At 46.0% G+C, this 23,965-nt stretch overlaps 1 protein-coding gene and 1 long non-coding RNA gene across 9 annotated transcripts in view; one reads left to right on the top strand and one right to left on the bottom strand.

Annotated features, from left to right (window-relative positions):
- The window catches only part of Tmem131l (transmembrane 131 like), a 173,702-nt gene that overhangs the window by 133,791 nt on the left and 15,946 nt on the right, over nt 1-23,965 (top strand). For 5 of the 8 annotated variants that reach the window (XM_013067228.3, XM_021247869.2, XM_087205747.1 and 2 more), the window contains 8 exons: nt 676-797; nt 3,542-3,708; nt 4,779-4,964; nt 7,439-7,517; nt 8,728-8,810; nt 14,875-14,995; nt 16,094-16,185; nt 17,363-17,499. In XM_013067228.3, coding sequence (XP_012922682.2) covers nt 676-797; nt 3,542-3,708; nt 4,779-4,964; nt 7,439-7,517; nt 8,728-8,810; nt 14,875-14,995; nt 16,094-16,185; nt 17,363-17,499 — 987 coding nt within the window. Of the gene's footprint in view, nt 1-675; nt 798-3,541; nt 3,709-4,778; nt 4,965-7,438; nt 7,518-8,727; nt 11,395-14,874; nt 14,996-16,093; nt 16,186-17,362; nt 17,500-23,965 lie in introns of those variants that run through there. The other 3 variants (XM_013067229.3, XM_013067227.3, XM_087205748.1) reach the window with 2 other exon arrangements.
- LOC106008095 (uncharacterized) overlaps nt 1-23,965 on the bottom strand; it is a 34,902-nt gene that overhangs the window by 7,806 nt on the left and 3,131 nt on the right. The window contains exons 2-4 of the long non-coding RNA XR_001182609.3: nt 16,799-16,951; nt 11,394-11,839; nt 652-7,755 (exon numbers count right to left, since the gene is read on the bottom strand). This is a non-coding gene — a long non-coding RNA (uncharacterized LOC106008095). The remainder of the gene's footprint in view (nt 1-651; nt 7,756-11,393; nt 11,840-16,798; nt 16,952-23,965) is intronic.

Raw genomic sequence — 23,965 nt, 5'->3', positions numbered from 1 at the left:
CCCTCGCCTGTTAGCGGCCACCCCAGACACTGAAAGAGGAAAAAGCCTAAATAAAAAATGTACAGATACATGGCACATTTATCATACGTATTACGTATCATTTTATATGTTATATGTATATAGAAATGAAGTTGTTCAGAACCACATTTAGAAAAGTCGAAACATAGTCCTGCTTTGTTTGCTCATGAAGCTTAAAGTAGTTTGGAACTTTCTTTGCAGATCCGACTGTTCTCCTAAAGTCATCTATAAACAAACAAAAACAGAAATACACAGCTAACTCCTCAGCGGAGTTGTAAACTGATTTTTCTCTGGTAGTAATTCATATGAATTGCACATACCAAATCAGCAGGTGGAGGCTGACGGATTTATTGCTGATGAAGCCAGCAGCAAGCCGGCCATAAATTGCTAGCAGATGTTTTTCCTTCTTAGCCCTGTAGGAATTTTATAGGCAACAGTTCTTTTTTTCTTCTCTTTCTAAGGAGCTTGAAAGAAGTAGGGAAATGAAAACCAACTAAGGATTGAGAAACATATGTCTTGGTTTTCACCAGTGCTGAATGCGTACTGAATACAGATGGAACTGGTCTTCAGAAGTTAGAAAAACCAGAACAGTCGTAGGTGCTTCTTCATGTTGGGTCAGTTTAAACCACTAACCTTTCTTTTTTTCCTCTTTACCAGGAAGATCCTTACAGGAGGAAGAAGCTTCAGGAGAAAAGAGAAGGAAATGCACAAAATCTAAATTGGAGTAAACATCGAACCTGTAGAAGAAACAAGAAGAGAGGCGCCACTCAGGTCTCGAGGTATGTCATTTTTACGGCCCTTACAACTCTGATCTGGTTTTTCACCTTAAAACTCTGCATTTCACTGTTATCTTTCATTTCTGTAAGTTGGATAGAAAGAGAGCATAAAGTAGTCTCTTGAGATTGAAATATATTTGTAAAATTGACATATTTTCTCAAAGAATACCTTGAAGCTTTAGGGCAAAGCCTAGGCCCCCTCGGTGCCCAGCCCTCCCTTCCGCCTGTGCTGCAGCTGCTGGAGAGAGCTCGGGATGCAGGCAGGCCTCTGTCCCCAGCGTGGTCACCAACCCACCTGGGCCCACGATAGTAGGGTAGTGTGGTCCCGACCCCCATGCCCTTCACCCCAGTCCTGCGGAAGTGGCTTCTTCCAGCTGAGGGAAGCGAGGCACCCAGACACAATGTGATGGTGAGGGCAGAGCCAGGATGGGACCCAGGCAGTTTGGCATTGTGCTTTGGAAACTTGGCTTCCTTGAGGTATGTAGCCTCCCCGAGGTTTTATTTTCTTGTCTGTAAAATGAAGGAGCTGCATGGTATTTTGTGGGAATCCTTTATGGACACAAGTAAAAGAAATAGCCTCCTAAATCTAATCTGATACAAATTTCTTAGCTTGAGGATGTTTTCTTCACCAGATCAGTAGCGTGTGTGCATTAGGACTCCAGATCTGCCCAGGGTGTGTGGTCTCACTGTTCTGAGTTCTTACATCAGGCTTCCCATGCCTGACACATGGACCAACAGGAGCCTGCATCACAAAACTGCTCCCCTGCCCTCGCCTCCCTGGACCTGGGGTGGAGCCCTTCCGGGTCTCCCCTACCCTGAGGATGCCCCCTGCCAGGTCTTCAGTTCCATGCCCTGGCTCCTGGTCACAGCTGATGTGCGTGGGCATAAAAGTCTGTTTTCCACCCAGGACCCCTCCTGTCCTCCTGACTCAGCTTTTTCTTCGGAGTCTGCTGTCTAAAGATTTCCTTTCTTGTGAGCTCAGCTAGGTATTTGAATGAGTTTCCATCAGATTCCTCTCCAGCAGTTCCACATGGTATGGGTAGCGCTCCACCCTGCTGAGAGTGGTGCTGTTTTTGTGTCTGTCCCCAGACCCCAGAGAGGCTGCCGTCCAGAGCTTGGCACCCCTCACTCAGCCTTGTCACTGCTCCCTGATGAGTCCCACATGTGTTCCTGGGGGACCAGCAGAGCCCTGGGTGGCTCCCAGCTCCTACAGCCAGCTCATATGGAGCAGGCAGCAAAATGCAAATGTGAAAGACCAGACATACCCATTACTAACTCATTGACAGCGCCAAACTGGTTGTTAGTGGGTCATTTTCTTCTTTGAAGCCTAGATTATTTGGACTAAATTGTTTGAAAGCTACAGTGCAGTATTCCGTAGAAAGGGAAAGTCAGACCTTGCTGCAGTTTTTTTACATATATCTTCATAAACATGTGATTGACTATGAGATCATTTTAAAGAATTCTGTTTTCCTGGGCCAGGGATTTAGCTCAGTGGCACCGTGCCTGCCTGGCAAGTACAAGGTCCTGAGTTCAATCCCTGGTACTGGAAAAAAAAAAAGAATTCCGTTTTCCTGGATATGAACATATAGAAAGATATAAAAGAATACAGTTTCACCAATAAAATGTTAGGATATATTTTTAAAAGCAGATTTCTGAGATGCTGAAGAAATAATTAAATTGTTAAAATAAAAACAACTTCCAAGTATTCTGTAGCTTCTTCACAATGTTTTGAGGATGTGATGCTTAAAAAGTGGGTAATGGTTGTTGAGTTGTCTTGTTTTATTTCTGCCCACAAGTTCTTTGTACCCTGATCAGAGGTGGCAGGGAGTTTGTAAATGGGTGAAATGGTTTGATCTTACCGACCGTGCTACAACCTGACACTCAGTGCTAAGATTGGACCATGGGACAGACTCATGTCATTACATGTGCATTCTCCTCATTTCTACTGTTTACAAAGTTGTGTTATAATTCTTCCCTCAAGGAGCTCGTAGTCTAGTAGGAGGGGTTTGTTTAACATGAACATCCTTGGGGGAATTTTATTCTCTTTTTCCTGTAGCCACTATAGCTTTCCTGACGGTGTATAGACCATAGTAGTCACTCAGCAAATGTTTGCTCAATGCATGAGGATGTATTTAGCAATCAGTGTCTTCTGCAAGCTAGCACGGAGCAGGTTTATCTATTGAAAATCAAGGAAAACCAGGTAGGAGTCCTGGGTTCTGGTCCTGAACCTGATACTTAGTGATGCAGTGCCCTTGTGGAGTCCTTCTCGCTCTAAAATATGAAAATATATGTGCTGCCAAAGTGAGCACTGAAATATGACAGTAGATTAAATGGTTCTAATGTAATTTATGTTCCAAAATAGCAGCATGGGTTTTTGTTGGTGTAGGTGCTGGGATGGAACCCAGGGCCTCATGCGCGCCGATCACACACTCTACCCTGAGCTACACCTACCCGATCCCCCAGACCTTCTCTTTTTCTTACTGATGTCCCTTACTTGCTTATCATACTCCCCCACAGACCCAAGGAGAAGAGGCCTCAACTTGTCCCAAATTCATATTTTCACCTCCATTGAGTCTCATGGGGAGGACATGTTTGTTACTCGTGATAAAATACGTTTTTTTTTTGGTACTGGGGATCGAACTCGGGTCCTTGAGTTTGCAAGGCAGGCAGTGGAACCACTGAGCTAAATCCCCGGCCCTAAAATACGTTTTTTTAAAAATAGCTGTTTATTTGTGTGGCTCCTCCAGGCCTTCTGAACAGAGTGAACTAAAGCTTGTGTGCAATGACTTCGAGAGGTCTGAGTTGAGCAGCGACATCGATGTAAGAAGCTGGTGCATGCAGGAAAACACTGAAGAGATTTGTAAAGCAGATTCGGCGACTGAAAACAGCTCACCTCCTGCACAGAGAGAGGCAGGTATGTGCTGGCGCAGAGCTGAGAACAGGAGGGTTGGTTCGCGTGAGGAAATGTCCACTGTGCAAAGAACACCACCTCAGTTGTCACTTCACAAGCAGTTTGGCTAATGGAAAGCTGTCAGGGTGAGACCGGAAAGCTAAGATTCTTTCTGAGATTGGGCAGGCCCTTCCTGTTGCCTGCTAAAATCTGGCCATTCTCCTGCATATTGCTGAATGAACAGGACACTTGGTGTAGCCCTGGGTGACAGTGCCACCCCACCCCCAAGCCTGGTAATTTCTACAGAGCCAAGCCACTGCCCTGGCCAGGAACAACCGGCAGTGTCCTGGAGCAGTACGCAGAGGGCCCCCTGGTGCTGGGCCCAGGGAAGAACAGAGAAGAGCAGGGCCAGAGGGCCACAGGCGTTGGCACAGGGTGGCGGGGAGTTGGCGGTCCTCCCGGCCTGTACCTGCTTTCCCCGGACACGTGTCCACGCTGGTGCCCACCAGCCACAGAGCTGTCCCTGTCTGCTCTCTTTCCTCCCCTTGACACGAGTATTGTTTTTTGATCTTTTTGGAGATTCTTCCCACCCACATATCAGTAATACTGACTTGTAGTGGACAGCTTAATAAAAAGGGAGAAGTTACCTGTAAATCTCTAGCCCAATAAAGTAACCTCAGCTTTCTTGATAGAAGTATTTGTTATTTCTGGAACTATCTTCATTTTATGTATTTATTTATTTGGTGATGCTGGGGATTGAACCCAGGGCCTTTTGCATGCTAGGTTGTGCCCTACTAAGCTGTATCCACAGCACCTAGGACCACTTTTAGATTGAGGTTCTATTTGGCGCTGAACATCTTAGCTCCAGACAAGTTGAATCGATCATCCATAGGCATGCTGTCATGCCCATCCCCTCCGTTTCCTAAGGTCCCATGTTAAGTGTCACTCAGCTTTGGTCTTCTGCTCGCTGAGCACCCGTGGCAGGTCCTCAGACCGACCCTGGTGGTCTTCCTAATCCCACCTCTCCATTTGTCAGCAACTGCACGGGGTTGAAACTGCCTCTGTGTAGCAAGCTTCTGTCTCACCTCCTCCAGACGGTTACTGCCAGAGGCCTGAGAAGAAATGTGCAGACAAGTTTTGCTCCGACTCTAGCTCCGACTGCGGCAGCTCCTCGGGCAGTGTGCGCGCCAGCCGGGGCAGCTGGGGCAGCTGGAGCAGCAGCGGCAGCTCGGACGGGGACAGGAAGCCTGCGGTGGGGCCGCAGCTCTTTCTTCTCTCCAGTGAGTCCTGGGGTGGCCCTCGGCTCCCCCACATGCCCAGCACCCGCTCTAGATCTGCCTCACAGGGATGCAGAGGGGGCGGCAGCTTTGAGGCTTTGCTGTGCATTTCACTTACTGTCTCTTTCCTCCCTTATGTTTCCTCCTTTCCTGCTAATCGTCATTATTAGTACTTAGTGTCTGACATGGTTCTCATAGAGCTGTGTTTGTACTCTTGTTTTTATTGTGGTAATATATATGTAACCAAGTTTTATTTTAGCCGCATCATGTCCATATTGCTTTGCAGCCATCACTACATCCAAGCTGTGCCTACAAAACAAGGGTTCCCCATCCCCGCCCAGCCCTGCCCTGTGGCCCTGGTGCACCTCTCTTCTACCTTTGTCCCTGCAAACTTGAGCACCTTAGCTATCTCATGCATGTGGGGTCATGTAGTGCGATTGCCTTTTTGTGACTGGCTTATTTCACTGAGCACAGTGTCCTCATGCTCATGCATGTGTCAGTGTGTTTTATGACTGTATAATACTCCATGATCTGTCTACGTCATGTTGTTGTTATTCATTAATTGATGGTCACCTGGGTTGCTTCTAGATTTTAGCTGTTGTGAATAATGCTGTTGTGAGTCTTGACTTCCCTTATTTTTGAGAAATTTAATGATACAGGAGAGATCAAAGAAGCATGTATATTTCTATCCAGAATTATTAATTTTTTCACATTTTCTTCTAGTATTTTTTTGAGAAGAAAATACTTTATTATCTGTTTACTTTTCCTTTCTGACTCAGTGTCTCCTGTCACGATGTGGTGTATACTTAGTCCATTTTGAATTTACATTCATACATCCATCAGCAGAATGTAGAAGTGCTTGTTTTCAGCTTATATAAATGAAATCCTACTTGAACTTTCTCTGTCTTGCTTTTTTCACTCAGCATTGTTTTTTATAGTCCTGTGTACAAAAATTAGTTCATTCCTTTTAACTAAATTTTCAGCACAGTAAACTTTTAACCTCATGAAAGAGGAAGAAGGCCTTGAGGCCCAGCCGTTCACGTCTTGTGACCACTCACACAGTGCCCAGGAGCCCATGAGAAGGGCAGTGTCCCTGTCCTGTTGCTGTGACCACATGGGCTGAGCAGGGTTTGTGGTTTGCTGAGCAGTAGCTCAGCCTAGGGCCTCTCTCCCCAGGACACACATGCACACACGCACGCGCGCACACACACACACTGTACACCCCCGCCTCTGCCCTCTTCACTCAGCGTGACCTACACACTCCACAGAGACCCTCCTGGGGTACCTGCAGCTGTGCGCTTCCCTTTTCCCTCTCTACCACAGAGGGTCCTGTCCAGGAGCCCAGTGCACTGGTCACAGGAAAGCAGGCCTGGGGAGGCCGCCTGGGGCCCCAGCCAGTGCACCTCAGCGCTGTGTTCCCCACACCCCAACCCGGCCTCTTAGCGTTTTCCTAATGACCCTCATAATCTTTTTAAATCACCCCCACACACTGTGTATCTGTGTATTGCTGAGTTCAGTGCTTTATACACACAAAGACCAGATTTTCTCCGGGTCCAAGGTACAGACCAGGTTCCTCCTTGGGGCAGTCTCACCGTTCCGGAAATGCGCGGACTTAGGTGAAGGGCGGCACTCGGCATCTTGCCTGGTGGGGGTGGTTTTCTTGGCTGCAGGAGGTCTGGCTTTCACAGCTTACAGTTCACACAGCTACCACTGAAGACTAAGGATTTCCCTGGCAGTGCTAACATGAGACTTTGCAAAGTCAGTCTGTAACGTTAAGGAAAAATACAAGTGCAGTTTTTGCTTGGAGGGTAAGGGCAACATTAGACGAATGATAAAAGTTGCTAACAGTGTTGCTATGTGGTGGTGTAGTGTCGTATGTAGTCTGTAAGTTGCATTTGAAGATTATGTAATGGTAGGGAAATGTCCTTAAGGTAATAAATGGTATAAAAGACCAAAAAGGCAAAGTATAGATGGAGTATGATTCCACTTTTTTACACACAGACACATGTAAAAGAGACTTTAAGGCAGTATACCTAAGTGCCCATAGTGATAGGATAATTGTAGGTAATTTATAATTTCTCTTCTTCAAACTTTGACTTCTTTTTGTAGATTTCCTACAATAGACATATATATTGCCTTTTTAAACTGAAGAGGTGAGCACTATAATCATATAGCTAAATTTCTTTATCAGGATAAAGGTTCTACTAAAAAGTTACATCATATTGACAGTTTTAACTCTTCTCCACAAGGTAATATATTATTAATCCAAAATTCATAAAGTTAAATGTTGATTCATTATTAACTTTTCAATGAAAAGATAAATTATAAAAGGGTTTTTAAAAATTAAATGACTGTGAGGACATCAGTTTAAAGTGAAAAATAAAAGCGTTCATTGGGATTAATAATGCTAGTAATCTGTGCATCCTAATACATTTGGATTCTTTTTTTAGACTTGTAATAATTTCTTTTTAATGCAGGAGACAGTGTTTCCCAAAGTGACTTTCCTTCTGGAACTCCCATCTCCATGAACCTTTCTCGTCACATCTGCAGCCCCGTGTAAGCTTTGAAGCTCCCAGCCTTTACATTATCTTTGGTGTACTGCCTTTTCTATCAGTGTATTTCTTCACAGTGCTTCATGTGTGTTAAAATATGAAAACCTTTTAAGGATGCAGGAAAGTAAAATTTGGTGACATTAACAACATGGAAGAAATTATCCTTTCACGTAAACACAGTTTACATGGATATGCTTGGTCCCTCTGTCTTCTCAGTGATATAGTTAGAAAATTTGTCATTTCTGAAAGTAGAAAGGAAACAGCAGTAGTTAATTAGGACAATGTAAATCATATACCCTTGGCTAGGGCTTGAAATAAAATTGACCATTGATGATTCAGAAAATTTATGAGAGCCTGATCAAAATTCACACATTTATGGCTCTTAGTGTGATGCTTTCTACAGCACTGGACAAGGTGAACCAGTACTCTAGTCCCTCGGAACCCACAGTGATGGGTCCCAGGACAGCAGCAGACACCAGAACCCACAGCCACTCAGCCCCTTACGTGAACTGCTGCTGCATGTGCATATGACCTCTGTCGTCTCTAGGTTACTCATAATACCTAATGCAGTGTAAGTGCTACAGATAGGTTTTAGGTCATCTTGTATAGGGAAGAATGACAAGGAAAAACATCTGCTCAAGTTCTCTACACGCTTGGCTGACCCAGGCCCAACTGCCTAATGGTCATCAGCAACTACATAACTTGCCCTTTTGTGAATATTTTCAATCCATGGTTGGTTGAATCCCCAGATGCAGAACCTGTGGGTGGAGGGCCCAGTGCGTGAGAAGAGAGTGAGCTAAGCAGAGAGACAGATGTATTTTTTTTAACCTGCCTCCATATGAGAAGACAGGAGGATGAGAATAGTAGGATGAGTTTGCCAAGAAGGAAAGTCGGCTAGCAGACAAGGAAAGCTCCATGTGAACCTTTTGTTAGAAGTAGAAAATAAACCAGGGATTCAGAATTGCTGCTACCTGGTAGTAGGTAGTTTTTAAACTGCAAGGCTGTCTTTGTTCCCTGGGTTAAGTCTTTTACAAAGCAAGGCTTTCCTGGATCCTGGGAGCGTAATACTCCTCTTTCCTGGCTGTGTACCTTTATGTCTCTCCTATCTGCGTGCATCTTGGGAAGAACTCATGTAGAAACTTGATTGCATGTGGTTGTGCGCCACGTGAGCTTTCAGCACAGAAGTGTCATAGTCCTCTGCTCACTCTCCTCAGAGACGTGATCCACCTCCCACCGTACGCAGAGCCTTCCTGTCCCAGCCTTCCCGCGGAGCCCCCAGGTGTCGAGGACGAGAAAGGTGAGGCCAGTCCCCTTGCAGTGGACACCTGCCTGCTGTGCTGTGCTGCTCTCCGGCTGGGGGCCCGAGATGAGGCTGCGGGGCGCCTTCTCGCAGATGTACTTGGAAGCCCCAGGAAGGTTCCCGCCTCGGCACTGATGCTGAACCCTCCTTGAACCCGAGGCAGACTCCACTGCACTGCAGCTTCCTCAGTCAGGGCTGACAGAGCAGAAGGCCCAGCTGTGGTCCAGAGTAGCGAGGCCCAGCTGAAGAGCAAGCCATGCTCAGGCTTCCTGCTCCCGCTCCTCTCCGCCACCTCTCCAGTTCGCCTTGTCTCGGGAGCCTGTGAGCCCTGCCTCAGCTGCCTGGGTGGCCGGCTTCATGCCTGCCCAGGCTATGGCCAAGAGCTGAGCTCCCCAGATTGCCTGGTGGGGGAGGGTGCAGTGCAGAAGCAGCGAGGAGGGAGACCCCCGGGCTCGGCTGGGAGGTTGCCTCTCCTTTTCCTCCTCTTCTGCCTCCCTGTGCCTTGGCCTTTTGTCTCCTGTGTTACTCAACGGGTGCTTTCCTGCTGGGTCCATGTCCGGAGTTGTGGGAGGATATGCCCGGCTTTCACCTTCCTCATAGCATCACTTACCTTTATACACTTGCTTCTGCATCTATAAAGTAATCCTGGATTTAAAAGCCCCTCTAATCACTGGAGAGTTTTACTTGGAAAACATAAAGTCTCTATACTGCTCCTTGGATACATTTGGGCTTGGCAGATTATTAACATGAATTATTTGTGAATTAAATCTAGTGACTAGTCCAATAAGATAGTAATTTTTAATAAAAGGGAATCTAACACGTAAGTAATTTGTAATTGTCTAAGGTAAGATTGGGAGGAGGTTTTGGTGGTATTACCTGTGTTTCTGTGAAGTAATAAAGAAGAGGTAGGATTTAACTAATTGTGGGGAATAATAACTACATCAGAACAGATGCTCCAGACCAGGGGTGTAGCTCAGTGGTAAAGCACAGTGCTTAGCACACACAAGGCCCTGAGTACAGTCCCCAGCAAAAACACACAGCCCGGATACCTTTTAGTATATGTTAGTCTGCTTTTGTCTTTGTTGTCAATTAGAGATGCAGATGTGATCTAGGTTCCTGACCCATCTTTATTTGTATTTCAGGGGCCTTTCAGCTGATCCTCATTAATGATCTACAGGCTCTTTGATTACCTGTTATAATCCTTGGTTAGGGCCTGAAGTCACCAATAAAAGAACTCGTCTATAGCCTGTCCTCTACAAAGTTGTGGCCCTGTCTGCTTTACTGTCCTCAGCTCGCTCCCATCCACACTTCCATCCCTGCCTGCTGGAGTTCCCTGCTCCACGGTTAAAATCATTTCCTTGCTTTCTCTCCCATTCTCCCGTGAACCTTGCCAACCCCAGCAGTCATGGTTCTGCCAAGTTCTCTGTCTGCCCCACCTGCTCCTGGAGCGCAGCACACACCTGTGAGCCGTGCCTCTGCCAGTTCCTAACCGCTGGCCTCAGCGCCACAGCTCCTGCTTCTCCCCGGCCCTCCCCTTTCCTTCCTCTCCCATCTTCGGCCTGCACTTCTGTGCCTTCCACCGCCTTCTCTTAATTGATCATGCTTCCAGCCTCACTGGAATTGAGAAGCAATCCGGGCCCTTCCGACCGTCCCCAGTGCCCCTCATGCGCCCAGCACCTCATGCCACTTTGTGCTTCCCTCCCGCTGTATCCTGTGGAATGGCCAGTACAAACCTCTCCCCAAAGATGTTGTTTCAGATGTTTTCCTTCCTCCATCATCACTTCCTGTCTAAGGGGTCATTTCCATCAGCACACAAGCGTGCTGTCTCACCTCCCCTCTTAAAACCCAGCAACAGCCCAGATTCCCTCCCTTGCCTGCTGCTCTAGCTGCTGTTCAGTTTCTCTGTTCCTGGCTCAGGAGACTCCTGAGAAGAATTATCTGTGTTTGCAGATTGATAATCTGAGGACCTGTTAGAAACTTAGTCATTTCTTCCTCATTGCCCACATGACTCTGGCCCTCAGAGCATTGTCCTCAGTCCCCTCCCTGCCCATGCACCCCCTTACTGACCTCATCCACTTTCAGAGCTTTGAATCTGACCTTATACCCCCACAGCTTCCAAATTTCTGTCTTCAGCCTGAGTCTTTCTGCTGACCTCTGGTGTCTCCTCACCACTGCCATTTTGACATGTTGTTTGGGGGTTGACTGCTCTGTCACCTCCCACAGACCTGCTCTTCTTTAGTTTCCCATTCAGTCTCTCTCATTGTCCTGGCCCCAAATCTAGGAATCATGCTTGGCTTTTTCTTTCTCTTGCCCTACACGTGTCCACTGTCTTGTTCTGTTAGCTGTCCACCTCCCAGGTCCAGTGTCTGCTCACCCCCTCAACCCTAACCTCCCTGCTTCAGGCTGTCTTCATGTCTCACTTGCTGTCCCAGAAACTTCCTAGCAGGTGTCCCTGCTCTGCCCTCACCCCCCTCTACCATCTGTACTTAACACAGTGGCCACAGAGATGTGTCAGACATATGTCAGATCTCATCACTGACAAGAAGTGGGAAGCCGCTCTGAGATTTCTCCCCTACTTACAAGTTTCCAAGGTCGCCTGGCAGCTGGTCCTGAGAGCCGGCAGAAGAGCAGCGGCTTCTTGGTCAGAGACAAGAGACTTTGAGCACAGCAAGTGACGTGCACATCCATGTCCTTATGTCACTTCTCCTTGCCCCTGCTGCCCCGGATGCAACACAGACAGGACAGGAACCCTGAGCTCAGGGAACCCAGTTCTTTTTTAATGCACAGGAGACAATATCTTATATTAGAATGAGCAAACTTGCCACAAAGGGAGACATTTCCTGTGTCTCTGGGAAGAAAAGTCAGAGTAAAGGCAGCCAGTGCTTCTGTTCACAAGCAGCATGAAAACGTGAGCAGCCCCTAGGGAGTCGTCTCCTTATGTGTACACCTCTTATTTCGGTATACAGCCTTGGCTTCTGGTGGGTTTTCTCTTGAGCACAGCATTCCATAGGCAGTTCTTGATTAATCTGTCAGAAGATGGAACCACAACTGTCTGATCTGTTGCATACAACATTTAGTAGCAGCTACTATCAACAGGACTCTGTCGAGGAGGACGCGGCCACCCTGCGGTTTTGACCTCAACCATGTCTTGAAAAGTCCCAGAGCCACCCAGCTGAACAAATCCCATAAACCAGCAGGGTCAACCTTAGGAAACCAGGCAGCTTCCTCAAGTCTGTGTTGATCCTTCTACTGGGAAGGAGGCGCTACCCTCAGTACAGTGGGTGCATTTATGACTCCACGAACTCTGGCCTGGCCAGTGAGTTGAAGCTGAGCAGGATGCCTTCCAGGGTCTGTGTCGGTCACTTTGGTTGATATCATCAAACAAATCTCATACTACCCACCCTCCCTCTCCTTCCTTCCTCCTCTCTTTCCTGTACTTTCTTTTCTTTCCTTTCTTTCCTTTCTTTGTGCTGGGGATTGAACCCAGGACCTCATACATGCTAGACAAGAATTCTGTTACTGAGCTAAATGCCCGGCCCATATCTTTTTGTTTTGGATTTGTTTTGAGATGGGATGTTGCTTTGTTTCCCAGGCTGTCCCTGAACTTCTGGGCTCAAGTCTCCCTAGGAGCTGGAGCTACAGGTACAGGTTAGCACACCTCACTAACCCATAACCATTTCTAGTTGGATGGTTCCCTCATAGTGATGACCGCCCTCGGATGTGCAGGGCCTGGTTCCCCTAATCGCAGCTCCATCTGAGGAATCTCCACAAGGGGGTGTAGGCTGCGCAATCTGTTGGTGGTGTTTCCTCACACACTTGCAGGGCTCTCAGATCCTCCCTGAGGCGCAGGTCTGTTTCCAGGAGGAGACAGTTACTGTTTGGCTTCCACACAGGAAGTACAGTGCTGGGGTACTTGTGCTCACCTGGAGAGAGTTTTGTTTTCAGTTGTTGAATGTCCTCAAACAGGACTTTCAGCAGTGACTCGGGCACAGGTGGGCAGTGTCCCCAGCACAGCCTAGCTGGGTAGTAAACTCAGGTTCCCAATTTAGTGTGGGGCTGGGTCTCGTCTGTTGCTGGGGGTTGCTTGGTGCATTTGGCCCAGCCTGTCCTGTTCTAGGCGCCAGGCCCATGACATCCCTCCCTCCCTCCCTGCATCCATCCACCTGTCTCTCCATCCGGCTACCCCACATGTAGTGAGCGATCCTGTGGCAGTGAAGATGGGAAGACAAGCAGAGGTGCTGGCAGGTGTTTCTTGTGGGAGGTTCAGAGCCAGGCTGTCCTTGCAGAGCCGCAGGGGGAAGAGATCCAGTTGAGCTCAGAGCTGTGTGGTGGGTGGCTGGCACCCAGGCTCTCCCACAGATGGCACTGACAGCAGCTCAGGGCATCTTCCTTCCTGAGGTGGGCCTGGGGCCTCATGATTGTCGCTGTCCACACCCACGCCTCTGGGGCTTATGGTGGCCATCCTCCCCTCCGCCCCACCTCATGGCCACAGAACCCTTGTGTCTTACTCCAGGAGCTGTGGTTTCACCATTTCTCCAGGCAGACCCTCCTCAAGCTCCCTTTCATTCAGAAGGACAAGTACAAGAGGGACTCGGTGTTTAGAAAGCATACAGAGACCCACCTGCCCCTCCAGGGTCCTTGTCCTTCGGAGGAGGGTCCTGAGCTTGGACCCTCTTGGTGAGCTGATGCTTGAATGAAGTTGGGGGCACGATGCCAGTGTGTCTCCGGGAGTAGTGAGAATTCTGAACATTCATAGATCTGCGGCATCTCACCTCCTGCCCCTTTTGGCCCTGATCACGACCCAGGAAGCAGCAAGAGCTTATGGTGCTCTCTGGGGCAGCTTCACCCAGTGACCACCCCACTGGCCTCCCAGAAAATGCAGGCCGAGGCAAGTGGAGAGGCAGAGTCAGAAACCTGGGTTGGTGTTGGAGGAAGCTGCTCCGGTGCTCAGCAAGACTTGGTGGCTGGGCATGAGAGAGCACCCAGGCCCTCCAGAGCTGCGACCGCGCAGCCTCCCTCCGTGAGCAGGTGCAGGATGCAGGTTGCTCTCAAGGCTGTCCACGTGTGGCCCAGGTGGCTGCTTGGTGGAGCAGCAGCACCGTGCCCTTTGGTGTGGGGTGGTATTGAGGTTGTGCTCATAGCCCGAGGTCAGCAGTGCCGTGTGTGACAACAGCAGGGCAACTCCGAGCAGTGGTCATGGCGGAAGTGTCCACACCAAGCCTGCCACTCTGTCCTCTGTGCCCTGTCTCCGATGCTGGGCGTGTTGTGTCCAGTGCAGGGGTGGACCCAGGCGGCACAGACTCGGCCGAGGCTGGATTCCAGCACCTGTCCAGATCGGGTCCTCACCTGGGCCTCCACTTGCGGGGCCTGGAGCTTTACTCAGAAGCCAAAGTTCAGCTCCATATTTCAGCCTCGGTGAGCAACTTCTGTAACCAGACAGTCTAGCTTTCTGAGAGGCAGGCCAAACATTCTGGGCTATTGGCAGTAGCCCAGGAGTCCGTAAGAACACGGGGAGAAGGCCTAGAGAGACCACGTTCATTTCCTCCTGTGCGAAGTGGGCGCTGAGGTCGGACTGCTGGGGCAGCCCTGTGAACACCGGTTCCATAGCTCGACCCCAGCATCCGTGAAGCAGACCGAGGCAGGGCGTGTGCCGCCCCGCCACACAGCTTCTTCCCGTTCCCGCACCTGCAAGCCTTCCGCCACCCTAAAGTTGCTTGTTCCTAGTTACAGCATGTGACTGTCCACCTGCTGTGCTTGTTTCTCCTTCGTTGTTTGTCTCCATTCACTTGAACATCCCTGTTCACTGCTGTGTCCCTGAAATCTGTCATGGGCCTTGCAGAAGGTAGGCCCTCAGATACCTGTCCAGTGAATGCCTCTTGGCATCCAGATCAGAGTGCAGTCTGGACCGTCTGGAGCAGAGACTGAGATACCACCCTGAGGCGAAGCAAGGATGGGTCCTGTCGGGAGGGCGCCTTCTGAGCAGAGGGCTTCAGCTGGCACTGAGGGGAGCTGAGTGCCAGGTGAGGAGGAGGTGAACTGAGAGGTCTTGTCCTCTCCCTAGGTCTATACCCACCTGGAGACTTGTGGCCGGCCCAGCCAGTGTGTGTGGCGAGCAGCTTGAACTGCAGCTTGGAGAACAGCATGCCTGCCGTGATTCAGGAGCCCGGCCCGGTCCCTAACAGGTACGGCCTCGCTGCCCTCAGGGGCGCCTTGCTTGGCCTGGAGGCTTGCAGGTGGGGTTTGCATGGAGGTTGCTGAGTTGTCCATACACATCTTAGGACTGGGCTGCTTCCTCAGGTGTCTGTTTTCTTTTGCCTCTTGGGGTTGCATTGTGATATTTAGAAAATAACAAGACAAGTGTTGAGAGAAACATGAAATAAGTTACAAAGCCAGTGACCCTGTCAGTTTATTTATTTATTTATTATTTTTTTGGTACCGAGGATTGAACTCAGGACCTTGCATTTACGAGGCAGGCGCCGGAACCATTGAGCTAAATCCCTGGCCCGCTGTCAGTTTTCTTTTTTTAATTGAAAAGACGACCTATTCAGACATGAAGCAAAATTTTAAAAAGTCATCCACAATCCCCACTCACTTAACAGAGCAAAGATTTCCATTGTCCATGGAATCATGCTTGAACACATTTAAAAATTCACAAGGTCAGAGAGTTTGAGCATGAAAAATAGTTTTCCAAGAGCGGCTTCTTACAGTCACTGTTGATACTGAAATGTCACTCGGTTAGAGAACCTCCCGAAAATGTTGGTGTCTTTAACCCCAGAGTCCATGTGAAAGTATTTTGGCGGCTCAGGATAGTACGGTGTTAATTGTCTTGTTTCTATATGAAAACCCAGTTTGCAGTGGGGTCAGAGTGGCTTTGAGGTGGGGGCTCCCCGAGGTGAGTGCTGGTTGTGCTCTGCGTGCGAGGCACACTTTCCCTTTCCCTTAGTACGGTGAACGTGGCGATGCCCTTCGTGCGTGCATGTGTGCGTGTGCTGAGCCTCTTCAGGGCATTCTGGGAAGACTGCTCGTGAAGCCCCAGCCTTGGAAGCTGCATTGAGTAGTCCTAAGGGAAGTGGCTGCCTCTCTAAGCCGTCTGTCCCACATGGAACACCATTGGTGATAAGCATTTCCTAATTGTGTGATTCTGCGAATGGAGAAAGTACTTTACTTTATTTTCCTTAGTTGGGAAATTTGGAATGATTAGAATGTTTGACAGTAAAACCCTTTCTTCCTCGTTTATTCCATTGTCCTGTGTCTGAAACTAAACCTCTTATTTTTTGTAGCAGTTTCATTGATTGGAGTGCAACTTGCGAAGGCCAGTTTCCCAGTGTGTACTGCCCGGTGGAAGTGAACGATTACAGTGCCTTTGCAGAAGGTAAAAGCTGTGGGAACAGGCTTCTCTGGTCGAAGCAGGAAGGGTGTGAACATTCGGCACTAACCCAGGAGCAGGGTGGCTTTTCACATGGGGACTTTGAGCGAGCAGACAGACATGGGCTGCTCACAAGTTCACAGGATCCGGTGTGCGCGTCTGCCCTTTGTCATTTTATATGGCCCTCGACAAAGCCCTTCCTTCAGATGTCTGGGCCTTCTGCATTCAACCCTGTTCTGTCTAGTCTTTCACGTTAGGTAGAAGTGGGCTGTTGGTATTCTATGCACCTTGAACAGGATTGGAGAGGCTGGGGCTCAGTTGTTTGCAATTCATTTTAGGCAGACAAGTGCCATATGAAATACAAACATTTACTAAGCTGTCCTTCAGCTTGGCCTAACTTTTGCCCCTGGGGCACAGTGCTGTAGAAGGAAAGGAAGGAGCCTGGAGGGGAAGTGTGGACAGGTATAAGCATCAATCCTAGTAAATAAGAGACAGGAGCTATCCCTGGTCAACTCAAACTTGCTCCCACTGGAGATTTCAGTCCATCTGTGCTCTCCCAGCAGAGCTCCCTTTTCTGGGAAGGGAGACCTAAGCCATGTGCTGTATTAGGTGTTCTTACCCCGATTCTGATGCACACACTGCTCTCTGTTCACCGAAAGGGGGTGCTCTCGTAACTGTCCTAGGAGCGGGAAGCTTTGTGTTTTTCTTCTTGATAATCCGAGAAGTACATGGTTCCCAATTGCCGTCAGGTCATATGGTACATATGCAGTGCCTGAGTGTGACAGAATAGATAATTTTTTTAAATTGGGGGTTGTAACTCACATATGTGAGACTCAAGTTTTGTTGGGGGGGATTTAAGGGCTGGTAAGAATCTGTACTGTATCCGAATTTAGAGTAGTATTTGAAATGCACTTTGTGTACTAGGAAGATTCCCATCAAATAATCAGCTACAGAAAAACTAGCCCAAGGAGGACTTTCCTCACTCCGACAGGTCTAACCTGGAGACTGGCAGTGAAGCACCCCCCTGGCCCACACAAAGTGAAATATTTCTTGTCTTTCACTTGTCAACACATGAAGGCCTTGCACTTTTGTGCCTGAGAGAGAGAAAGCTTTTCTCCTGAAAGAACTCAAGATCACTGCTCCATAAAAACGTCAACCCTGTATTGTCTCCCGTTCTTTGTAGAAAATATGAATTGTGCCAATGGGTTCCCTTGTCCTGCAGTTGGGACCAACTTTATCGATCATAGCCCTCACTCTACCTGGAACGCCGCACCCCGCATGCCTGCTACCTGGGAGCACGCGGGCTTCGTCAGCTCTCCGGTAGGTGTGGCTCCTCCTGGGTTGTAAGGTGCTTGTCCCCCTTCCATGCTGGCCTCCGCTTTAGCATTGTGTTCCTGTCAGCCGAGCCTGTGTCTGACGGATGCCTGGCCTGGGCAGTCTGTGTGTAGTCACACAGCCTGTGTGGGGCTGGCGGACACTGGCTGCCCCAGGCTGCACTACCCAGAGACTGTAGATAAGCCGAACACCAGCTGGGAGTGCCCTGTGACCCCAGGCTCCCTGACCCTTCCATCTGCCACAAGGAAGAGATAAAATGCCCCCGAGGCCAGTCAAGGGTCACCCCACTTTTTTTCGATATGAAAGACAGCTGGCTGTGAACCCTTCCTTAGATTACAAATTTTTCCAGTTAGATGAGAATTTCACAGTCCTCTTTTTTTTTTTTTTAAACTTTATTATCAGACACACACACATACAGAAAGTAAAACCATTCAAAGAACATGCAAGAGAAAAAAAACTACAATAATATTCAAATACAGTAGAACTCAACCAAAACAAAACTGAAAAGCACTTAAACATTTTTCCATATAATTTAAAAAAACATCTCAAGCACCAACAAGACACCAGAGGATGTGATTTGTTTCAGAAAGATCCCTAAAACCAACATTGAACAAACAGTGGTCTGGAAAAAAACCTCCAGTTAGCTAGCAAACTCCACGTAAGCCAGGCTTCTTCCTAATTTAAATTTCAGTACAGTCATATGACACGTGATGGAAACACAATCCAAGAAATATGTTATTAGGCCATTTCATCCTTGTGTATTCTTAATTACACTCTCAGTTTCTCACCCTAGAGAAACTATTCGGTATTTACACATGTGTGTCCTATTTATTTCACTTAAGAGTATGGCCTCAATATGCATCCATTTAGCTATAAATGTCTCTAGTTTCTTGTTCTTTATGGCTGAGTAGTACTCCATTTTATAAAAAAAACCACGTCTTCTTTATCCAGTCTCCAGTTGATGGGCACTTGGGCTGTTTCCAAGCTTTAGCTATTACAAACTGTGCTGCTATACACATGGGTGCACATATATCACTGTAGTATGATTCTTTTAATTCTTTGAGGAAGATCCCCAGCAGTGGAATAGTGGGGTCAAATGGGACTTCCAGTCCTAGTTCTTTGAGGTATCTCCACACTGACTTCCACAGTGGTTGCACCAGTCTGCACTCCCACCAGCAGTGGAGCAGGGTTCCTTTTCCCTACAGCCCCACCAGCATTTGTTATTGGTTGATTTCTTGATAGCAGCCATTCTTTGTGGGGTGAGGTGGAATCTGAGTGTTGTTTTCATCTGTATCTCTCGACCAGTGATGTTGAACATTTTTTCATATATTTATTTGGTGCTTTTACTTCTTTGTCTGCAAAATGGTCTGTTCATTTCAGATGCCCATTTTTGAATTGGGTCTTTGAATTTGGGGGGTCTGATTTTTTTCAGTTCTTTATATATTCTAGATAGTACTCCTTTGTCTGAGGTACAGTTGAAAATTTTCCCCCAGTTTGTAGGTTGTCTGTTAGCTCTGTTGGTGGTTTCTCTTGCAGTGCAGAAGCTTTTTTAATAAGATGAGATCTCAGTTGTTGATTCTTTGTGCAATTTCCCATGCTATTGAGGTTTTGTTCGTAAAGTCTTTTCCTATGCCTATATCTTCAAGAGTTCTACCTAATTTATCTTCCAGCAAATTTAGTGTTTCTGTCTTGATATTTAAATCTTTAATCTTCTTTGATCTTAGTTTAGTGCATGGTGATAGGTATGGGTTTAGTTTTAATCTCTGGGAGGTTGAAATCCAGTTTTTCTAGCACCATTTATTAAATAGGCGATCTTTCCTCCAATGAGGGTGGTTGGCTCCTTTGTCAAAGATGAGGTGGCTGAGCATATCTGTAGTTGTTTCTGCATCTTCTAATCTATTCCATTGATCCTCGGGTCTATTTCTTTGCCAGTACTATGCTGTTTTTATCACAGTGGCGTTGTAGTATAGTTTCAAGTTGGGGATTGTGATACCCCCAGCCATGTCTCTGTTGCTTAGAATTGCTTTAGCTATTCTAGGTCTCTTCTGGTTCCAAATGAATTTTTGGATTGTTTTCTCTAGTTCTGTGAAGTATATTGTTGGAATTTCAATCAGCATTGCATTAAACCTATATAATAGTTTTGGAAGTATGGCCATTTTCACTATATTGATTCTTCCTACCCAGGAACAAGGGATGTCTTTCCATTTTCTTATATCCTGCTCAATCTCCTTTTTCAGAGTGCTATAGTTTTCAGCGTAAAGGTCTTTTGCTTCCTTTGTTAGACTGACTCCTAGATATTTCTTTTTTTTTTTTTTGGATGCTATTGTAAAAGGAATTGTTTCCCTAATTTCTCTCTCAGTGAGTCTGTTATTTGTATATAAAAAGGATATTGTTTTTTGAGTGTTGACCTACTGAATCTGTCAATTAAGTCTAGAAGTCCTTTGGCAGAGTATTTTGGGTCCTCTATGTAAAGTATCACATCATCAGTAAATAATGACAGTTTAACTTCTTCCTTTCCTATTTTTATTCCTTTTATTTCTTTCTCTTTTCTGATTGCTGTGGCTAATGTTTCGAGAACAGTATTAAACAGGAGTGGTGATAGTGGGCATCTTTGTCTTGTTCCTGATTTTAGCGTGAAAGTTTTCAGTTTTTGACCATTTAGTATGATGTTGGCTGTTGGTTTTTCATAAATAGCCTTAATCAAGTTGAGATAAAGACCTTCTATTCCAATTTTCTGTAGAGTTTTTATCATGAATGGGTGTTGCATTTTGTTGAATGGCTTTTCTGCATCTATTGAGATGATCATATGGTTTTTGTCCTTGACTCTGTTAATATAGTGTAGTAACGTTTATTGATTTATGGATGTTGAACCATCCTTACATCCCTAGGATAAATCCGACTTGGTCAGGGTGTATGATCTTCTTCATGACCCTTTGTATTGTTTTCCAGTATCTTGTTGAGGAGTTTTGCATCATTATTCATTAGGGAGATTGGCCTGTAGTTGTCTTTCTCAGTTGTGTCTTTCCCTGGTTTTGGAATCAAAGTAATACTTGCTTCCAGGAATGAGTTTGGAAGCTTTGCTTCCTTTTCAATTTTCTTGATGAGTTTAATGAGTAATTGCAGTAGTTCTTCTTTAAATGTCTTATAGAATTCAGTGGTGAAGCCATCAGGACCTGGGCTTTTCTTTGTTGATAAATTTTTTATTACATTTTCAATTTCACTCATTGTAATCGGGGTGTTTAAAATTTCTATATCTTCTTCATGTAACTTTGGTAATTCATATGTATCTAGGAATCTGTCCATTTCTTCTGTGTTTTCCATTTTATTAGAGTACAGGTTCTGAAGTAGGTATTGATGATGCTCTGGATTTCTGCTGGGTCTGTTGTGACTTCACCTTTTTCATTCTTGATTGCATGTATTTGAGCCTTTTCTTTCCTTATTTTGATAAGGTTGGCTAAGGGTTTATTGATTTTATTTACTCTTTAAAAAACCCAACTCTTTGATTCATTAATTTTTTGTATCATTCTCTTAGTCTCCATTGCATTGATTTCTGCTCTGATCTTTATAATTTCCTCTCTTGTCTGAGCTTTGGGTTTGTTATGCTCTTCTTTTTCTAGGAGCTTGAGGTTCTGCATTAGATTGTTTATCTGAGTTCTCTCTGTTTTCCTAATATAGGCATTGACTGCTATGAATTTCCCGTGTAGAGCTGCTTTCATTGTGTCCCATAGATTCCTGTATCTTGTACTGGCATTATCATTTACTTGTAGAAACTGTCTAATTTCTTCTTTAATTCCCCCTGTGACCCATTGGTTGATCAGGAGGGTGCTACTCAATTTCCATCTGTTTGTGGGAGTTTTGTGGTTTCTTATGTTATTGACCTCCAATTTTATTGCACTATGGTCTGATAATATACAGGGGGTAACTTCAATTCTTTTACATTTACTTAGACATCTCCTATGAGCTAGCATGTGGTCTGTTTTGGAGAATGACCCATGTGCAACTGAAAAGAATGTGTATTCTGATTTTGTGGGGTAGAACACCCTGTAAACATCTATTAAGTCCATTTGTTCAATAGCTTGGTTCAGTTCTAGAATTTCATTGTTAATTTTTTGTCTAGATGATCTGTCTATTTGTGATAGTGGGGTGTTGAGTTCCCCCACTACAATTGTATTAGTGCTTATTTGGTTTTTCATGTCCATTAATATTTGTTTTGTATAGTTGAGGGCATTCATATTTGGTACATATATATTTAGGATTGTCATCTCTTCCTCTTGGATTGTTCCCATCACAAGGATGTAGTGACCATCTTTGTCTCTCTTAATTAGTTTGGGTTTGAAATCTACTTTGTCTGCAAATAAGATTGCTACACCTGCTTTTTTCTGGGTTCCTGTGGCATGAAGAATTGTTTTTCATCCTTTTACTTTCAGTCTATGAACTTCTTTTTGAGTTAGGTGTGTTTCTTGTATACAGCATGTTGTTGGATTTTGCTTCTTAATCCATTCGGTCAGTCTATTTCTTTTGATTGGTGAATTGAGACCATTAACATTGATGGTTATAGGGGCTGGGGATTTAGCTCAGTGGTTCTGGTGCCTGCCTTGCAAGCACAAGGACCCGAGTTTGATCCCTGGTACCAAAAAAAAAAAAAAAAGAAAAACAAAACAGAAACAAAAACATTGATGGTTATAATTGAGAGATATTGACTCATCCTTGTCATGATGTTTTACTATTGTTGGCTCTTTTATTTCTTGTTGTTGTTGTTTTTTTCCCCTTTCCCTTTCCCTTTAGTTTTTTACCTTGCCTGGTGGCTTCCCTCTGTTGGGCCTTATGGAGTTGTGATCTTTATTGTCTTTTTCTAGGATATTGCTTAGAATTGTTTGGAGTGCTGGCTTGAGGTTCATGAAATTTCTCGGGTGTTCTTTGTCATGAAAGTATCTAATTTCCCCATTGATTTTGAAAGATAATTTTGCAGGATACAACAGTCTAGGTTGGAAGTTATTTTCTTTTAGGGCTTGAAGTACTTGACTCCAGGCTCTCCTTGATTTGAGGGTTTGTGTTGAAAAATCTGGCACGATTCTGATGGGCTTTCCTTTATAGGTGATTTGCTTCTTTTCTCTAACTGCCTGTAAGATTTTGTTCTTCTGTTGGATTTCTCGGCTCTTAATTATTATGTGTCTAGGTGTAGATTTTTTTTTTTTATCATGGCTAGTTGGAGTTCTATATACCTCACTTATCTGTATGTCCAATTCCCCACCTCTGTCTGGGAAGTTTTCTACTATTACTTCTGTGAACATTTTTTTTAATGTCAATTTTACTTTCTCCTGTTTTTTCGTGGCCTCTTATCAGTCTTCTGTTATTCTTCTTTGCATCATCTAGCAGCTGCTGGATTGATTTCTTGTGGTCCCTTACTATTTTTAAGAAATCTGTTTTCGTGGTCCTTAACTGCAATCCTGTCTTCTATATCTGATATTCTATCTTCAGATTCCCTTAATCTGCTATGCATGCTTTCAGTGGAGTTTTTAATCTCCTGAATATCTGTTTGAATCAGTTTCATGGTTTTCATTTCTTTCTTAAGCTCGGTATTCATGGCTTCCAGCATGGTCCTGAGCTCATCTATTTTTTTATCTGTTTCTGTTCCAGAGCCTCTAATTATGTCTTTCACCCTGCTCACCATCTCTGTAGTTATCTGGGGGATTATTTCTGTTTTGAATTTTTCTAGAGCCTCATTCATCTGTTTTGTTACCTCCTGTGCTATCAGTACAGGGTGTCCAGGTGGTTGATTATCAGACTTTTCCACCTCATTTCCCCCAGAATTTCCCTTTTGTGGGGTGGAAGTCTGAGTTTGTGACTTGCTGAAATGTCTTCTCATTTTTGTTTTTGGTACTGTCAGTTATAAGTCCATGAGTCTTAGTAAGCCAGTCACAGACCCGTGAGATTCAGGCAGATTTCTGGCTGCAAGTCCCAAACTGAGCTCCCTGTCGTCCTGCAGGGTTGAACTCTGCAAGGGTCTATCACAGTTTCCAGCTGTCTTTCCCCTGAAGATAGTCCAGTTTCAAATGGGAAGTGATGATCCCTCCAGCTTACCAAGTATGGTGGTCTGGTGTGCCTTTATTGCAGAGATTCTCTTCACTTTTCCAGTGGGCTTCAGTTTTCATCAGGGAGCCTGAGAGAGGGCCTCTCTCTGTTGTTCACTTCTGGAGCTCAAGACAGTGGCCTTTATGTCCCCCTGTGCCTCTGTAGTGTGGAACCAGGCAGCTGCACAGCCAAGAGGCCAGAGGCGGTGTGTGGCGGGGGGGTTGCGTGGCCAAGTTGGCGGCTGGTGGGGCTGCTTGGGGGGTTCCTCATGGTCTCCTGGATGCAAGTGGGCTGGTCAAGCCTTTCGGAGCAGGGTGCAGCCACTGCATCGGACCGCAATGCCAGACTCTTGCAGTCCTCTTTGAGAAAATTGGAGTTA

Source organism: Heterocephalus glaber, unplaced genomic scaffold (genome assembly GCF_053883595.1).
Source record: "Heterocephalus glaber isolate CG9 unplaced genomic scaffold, H.glaber_assembly_v1.0 deba00000613, whole genome shotgun sequence".
NCBI lineage: Eukaryota > Metazoa > Chordata > Mammalia > Rodentia > Bathyergidae > Heterocephalus > Heterocephalus glaber.
Note: the sequence above shows the minus strand (reverse complement) of the source record. Positions and strands in the feature narration are given on the sequence as shown.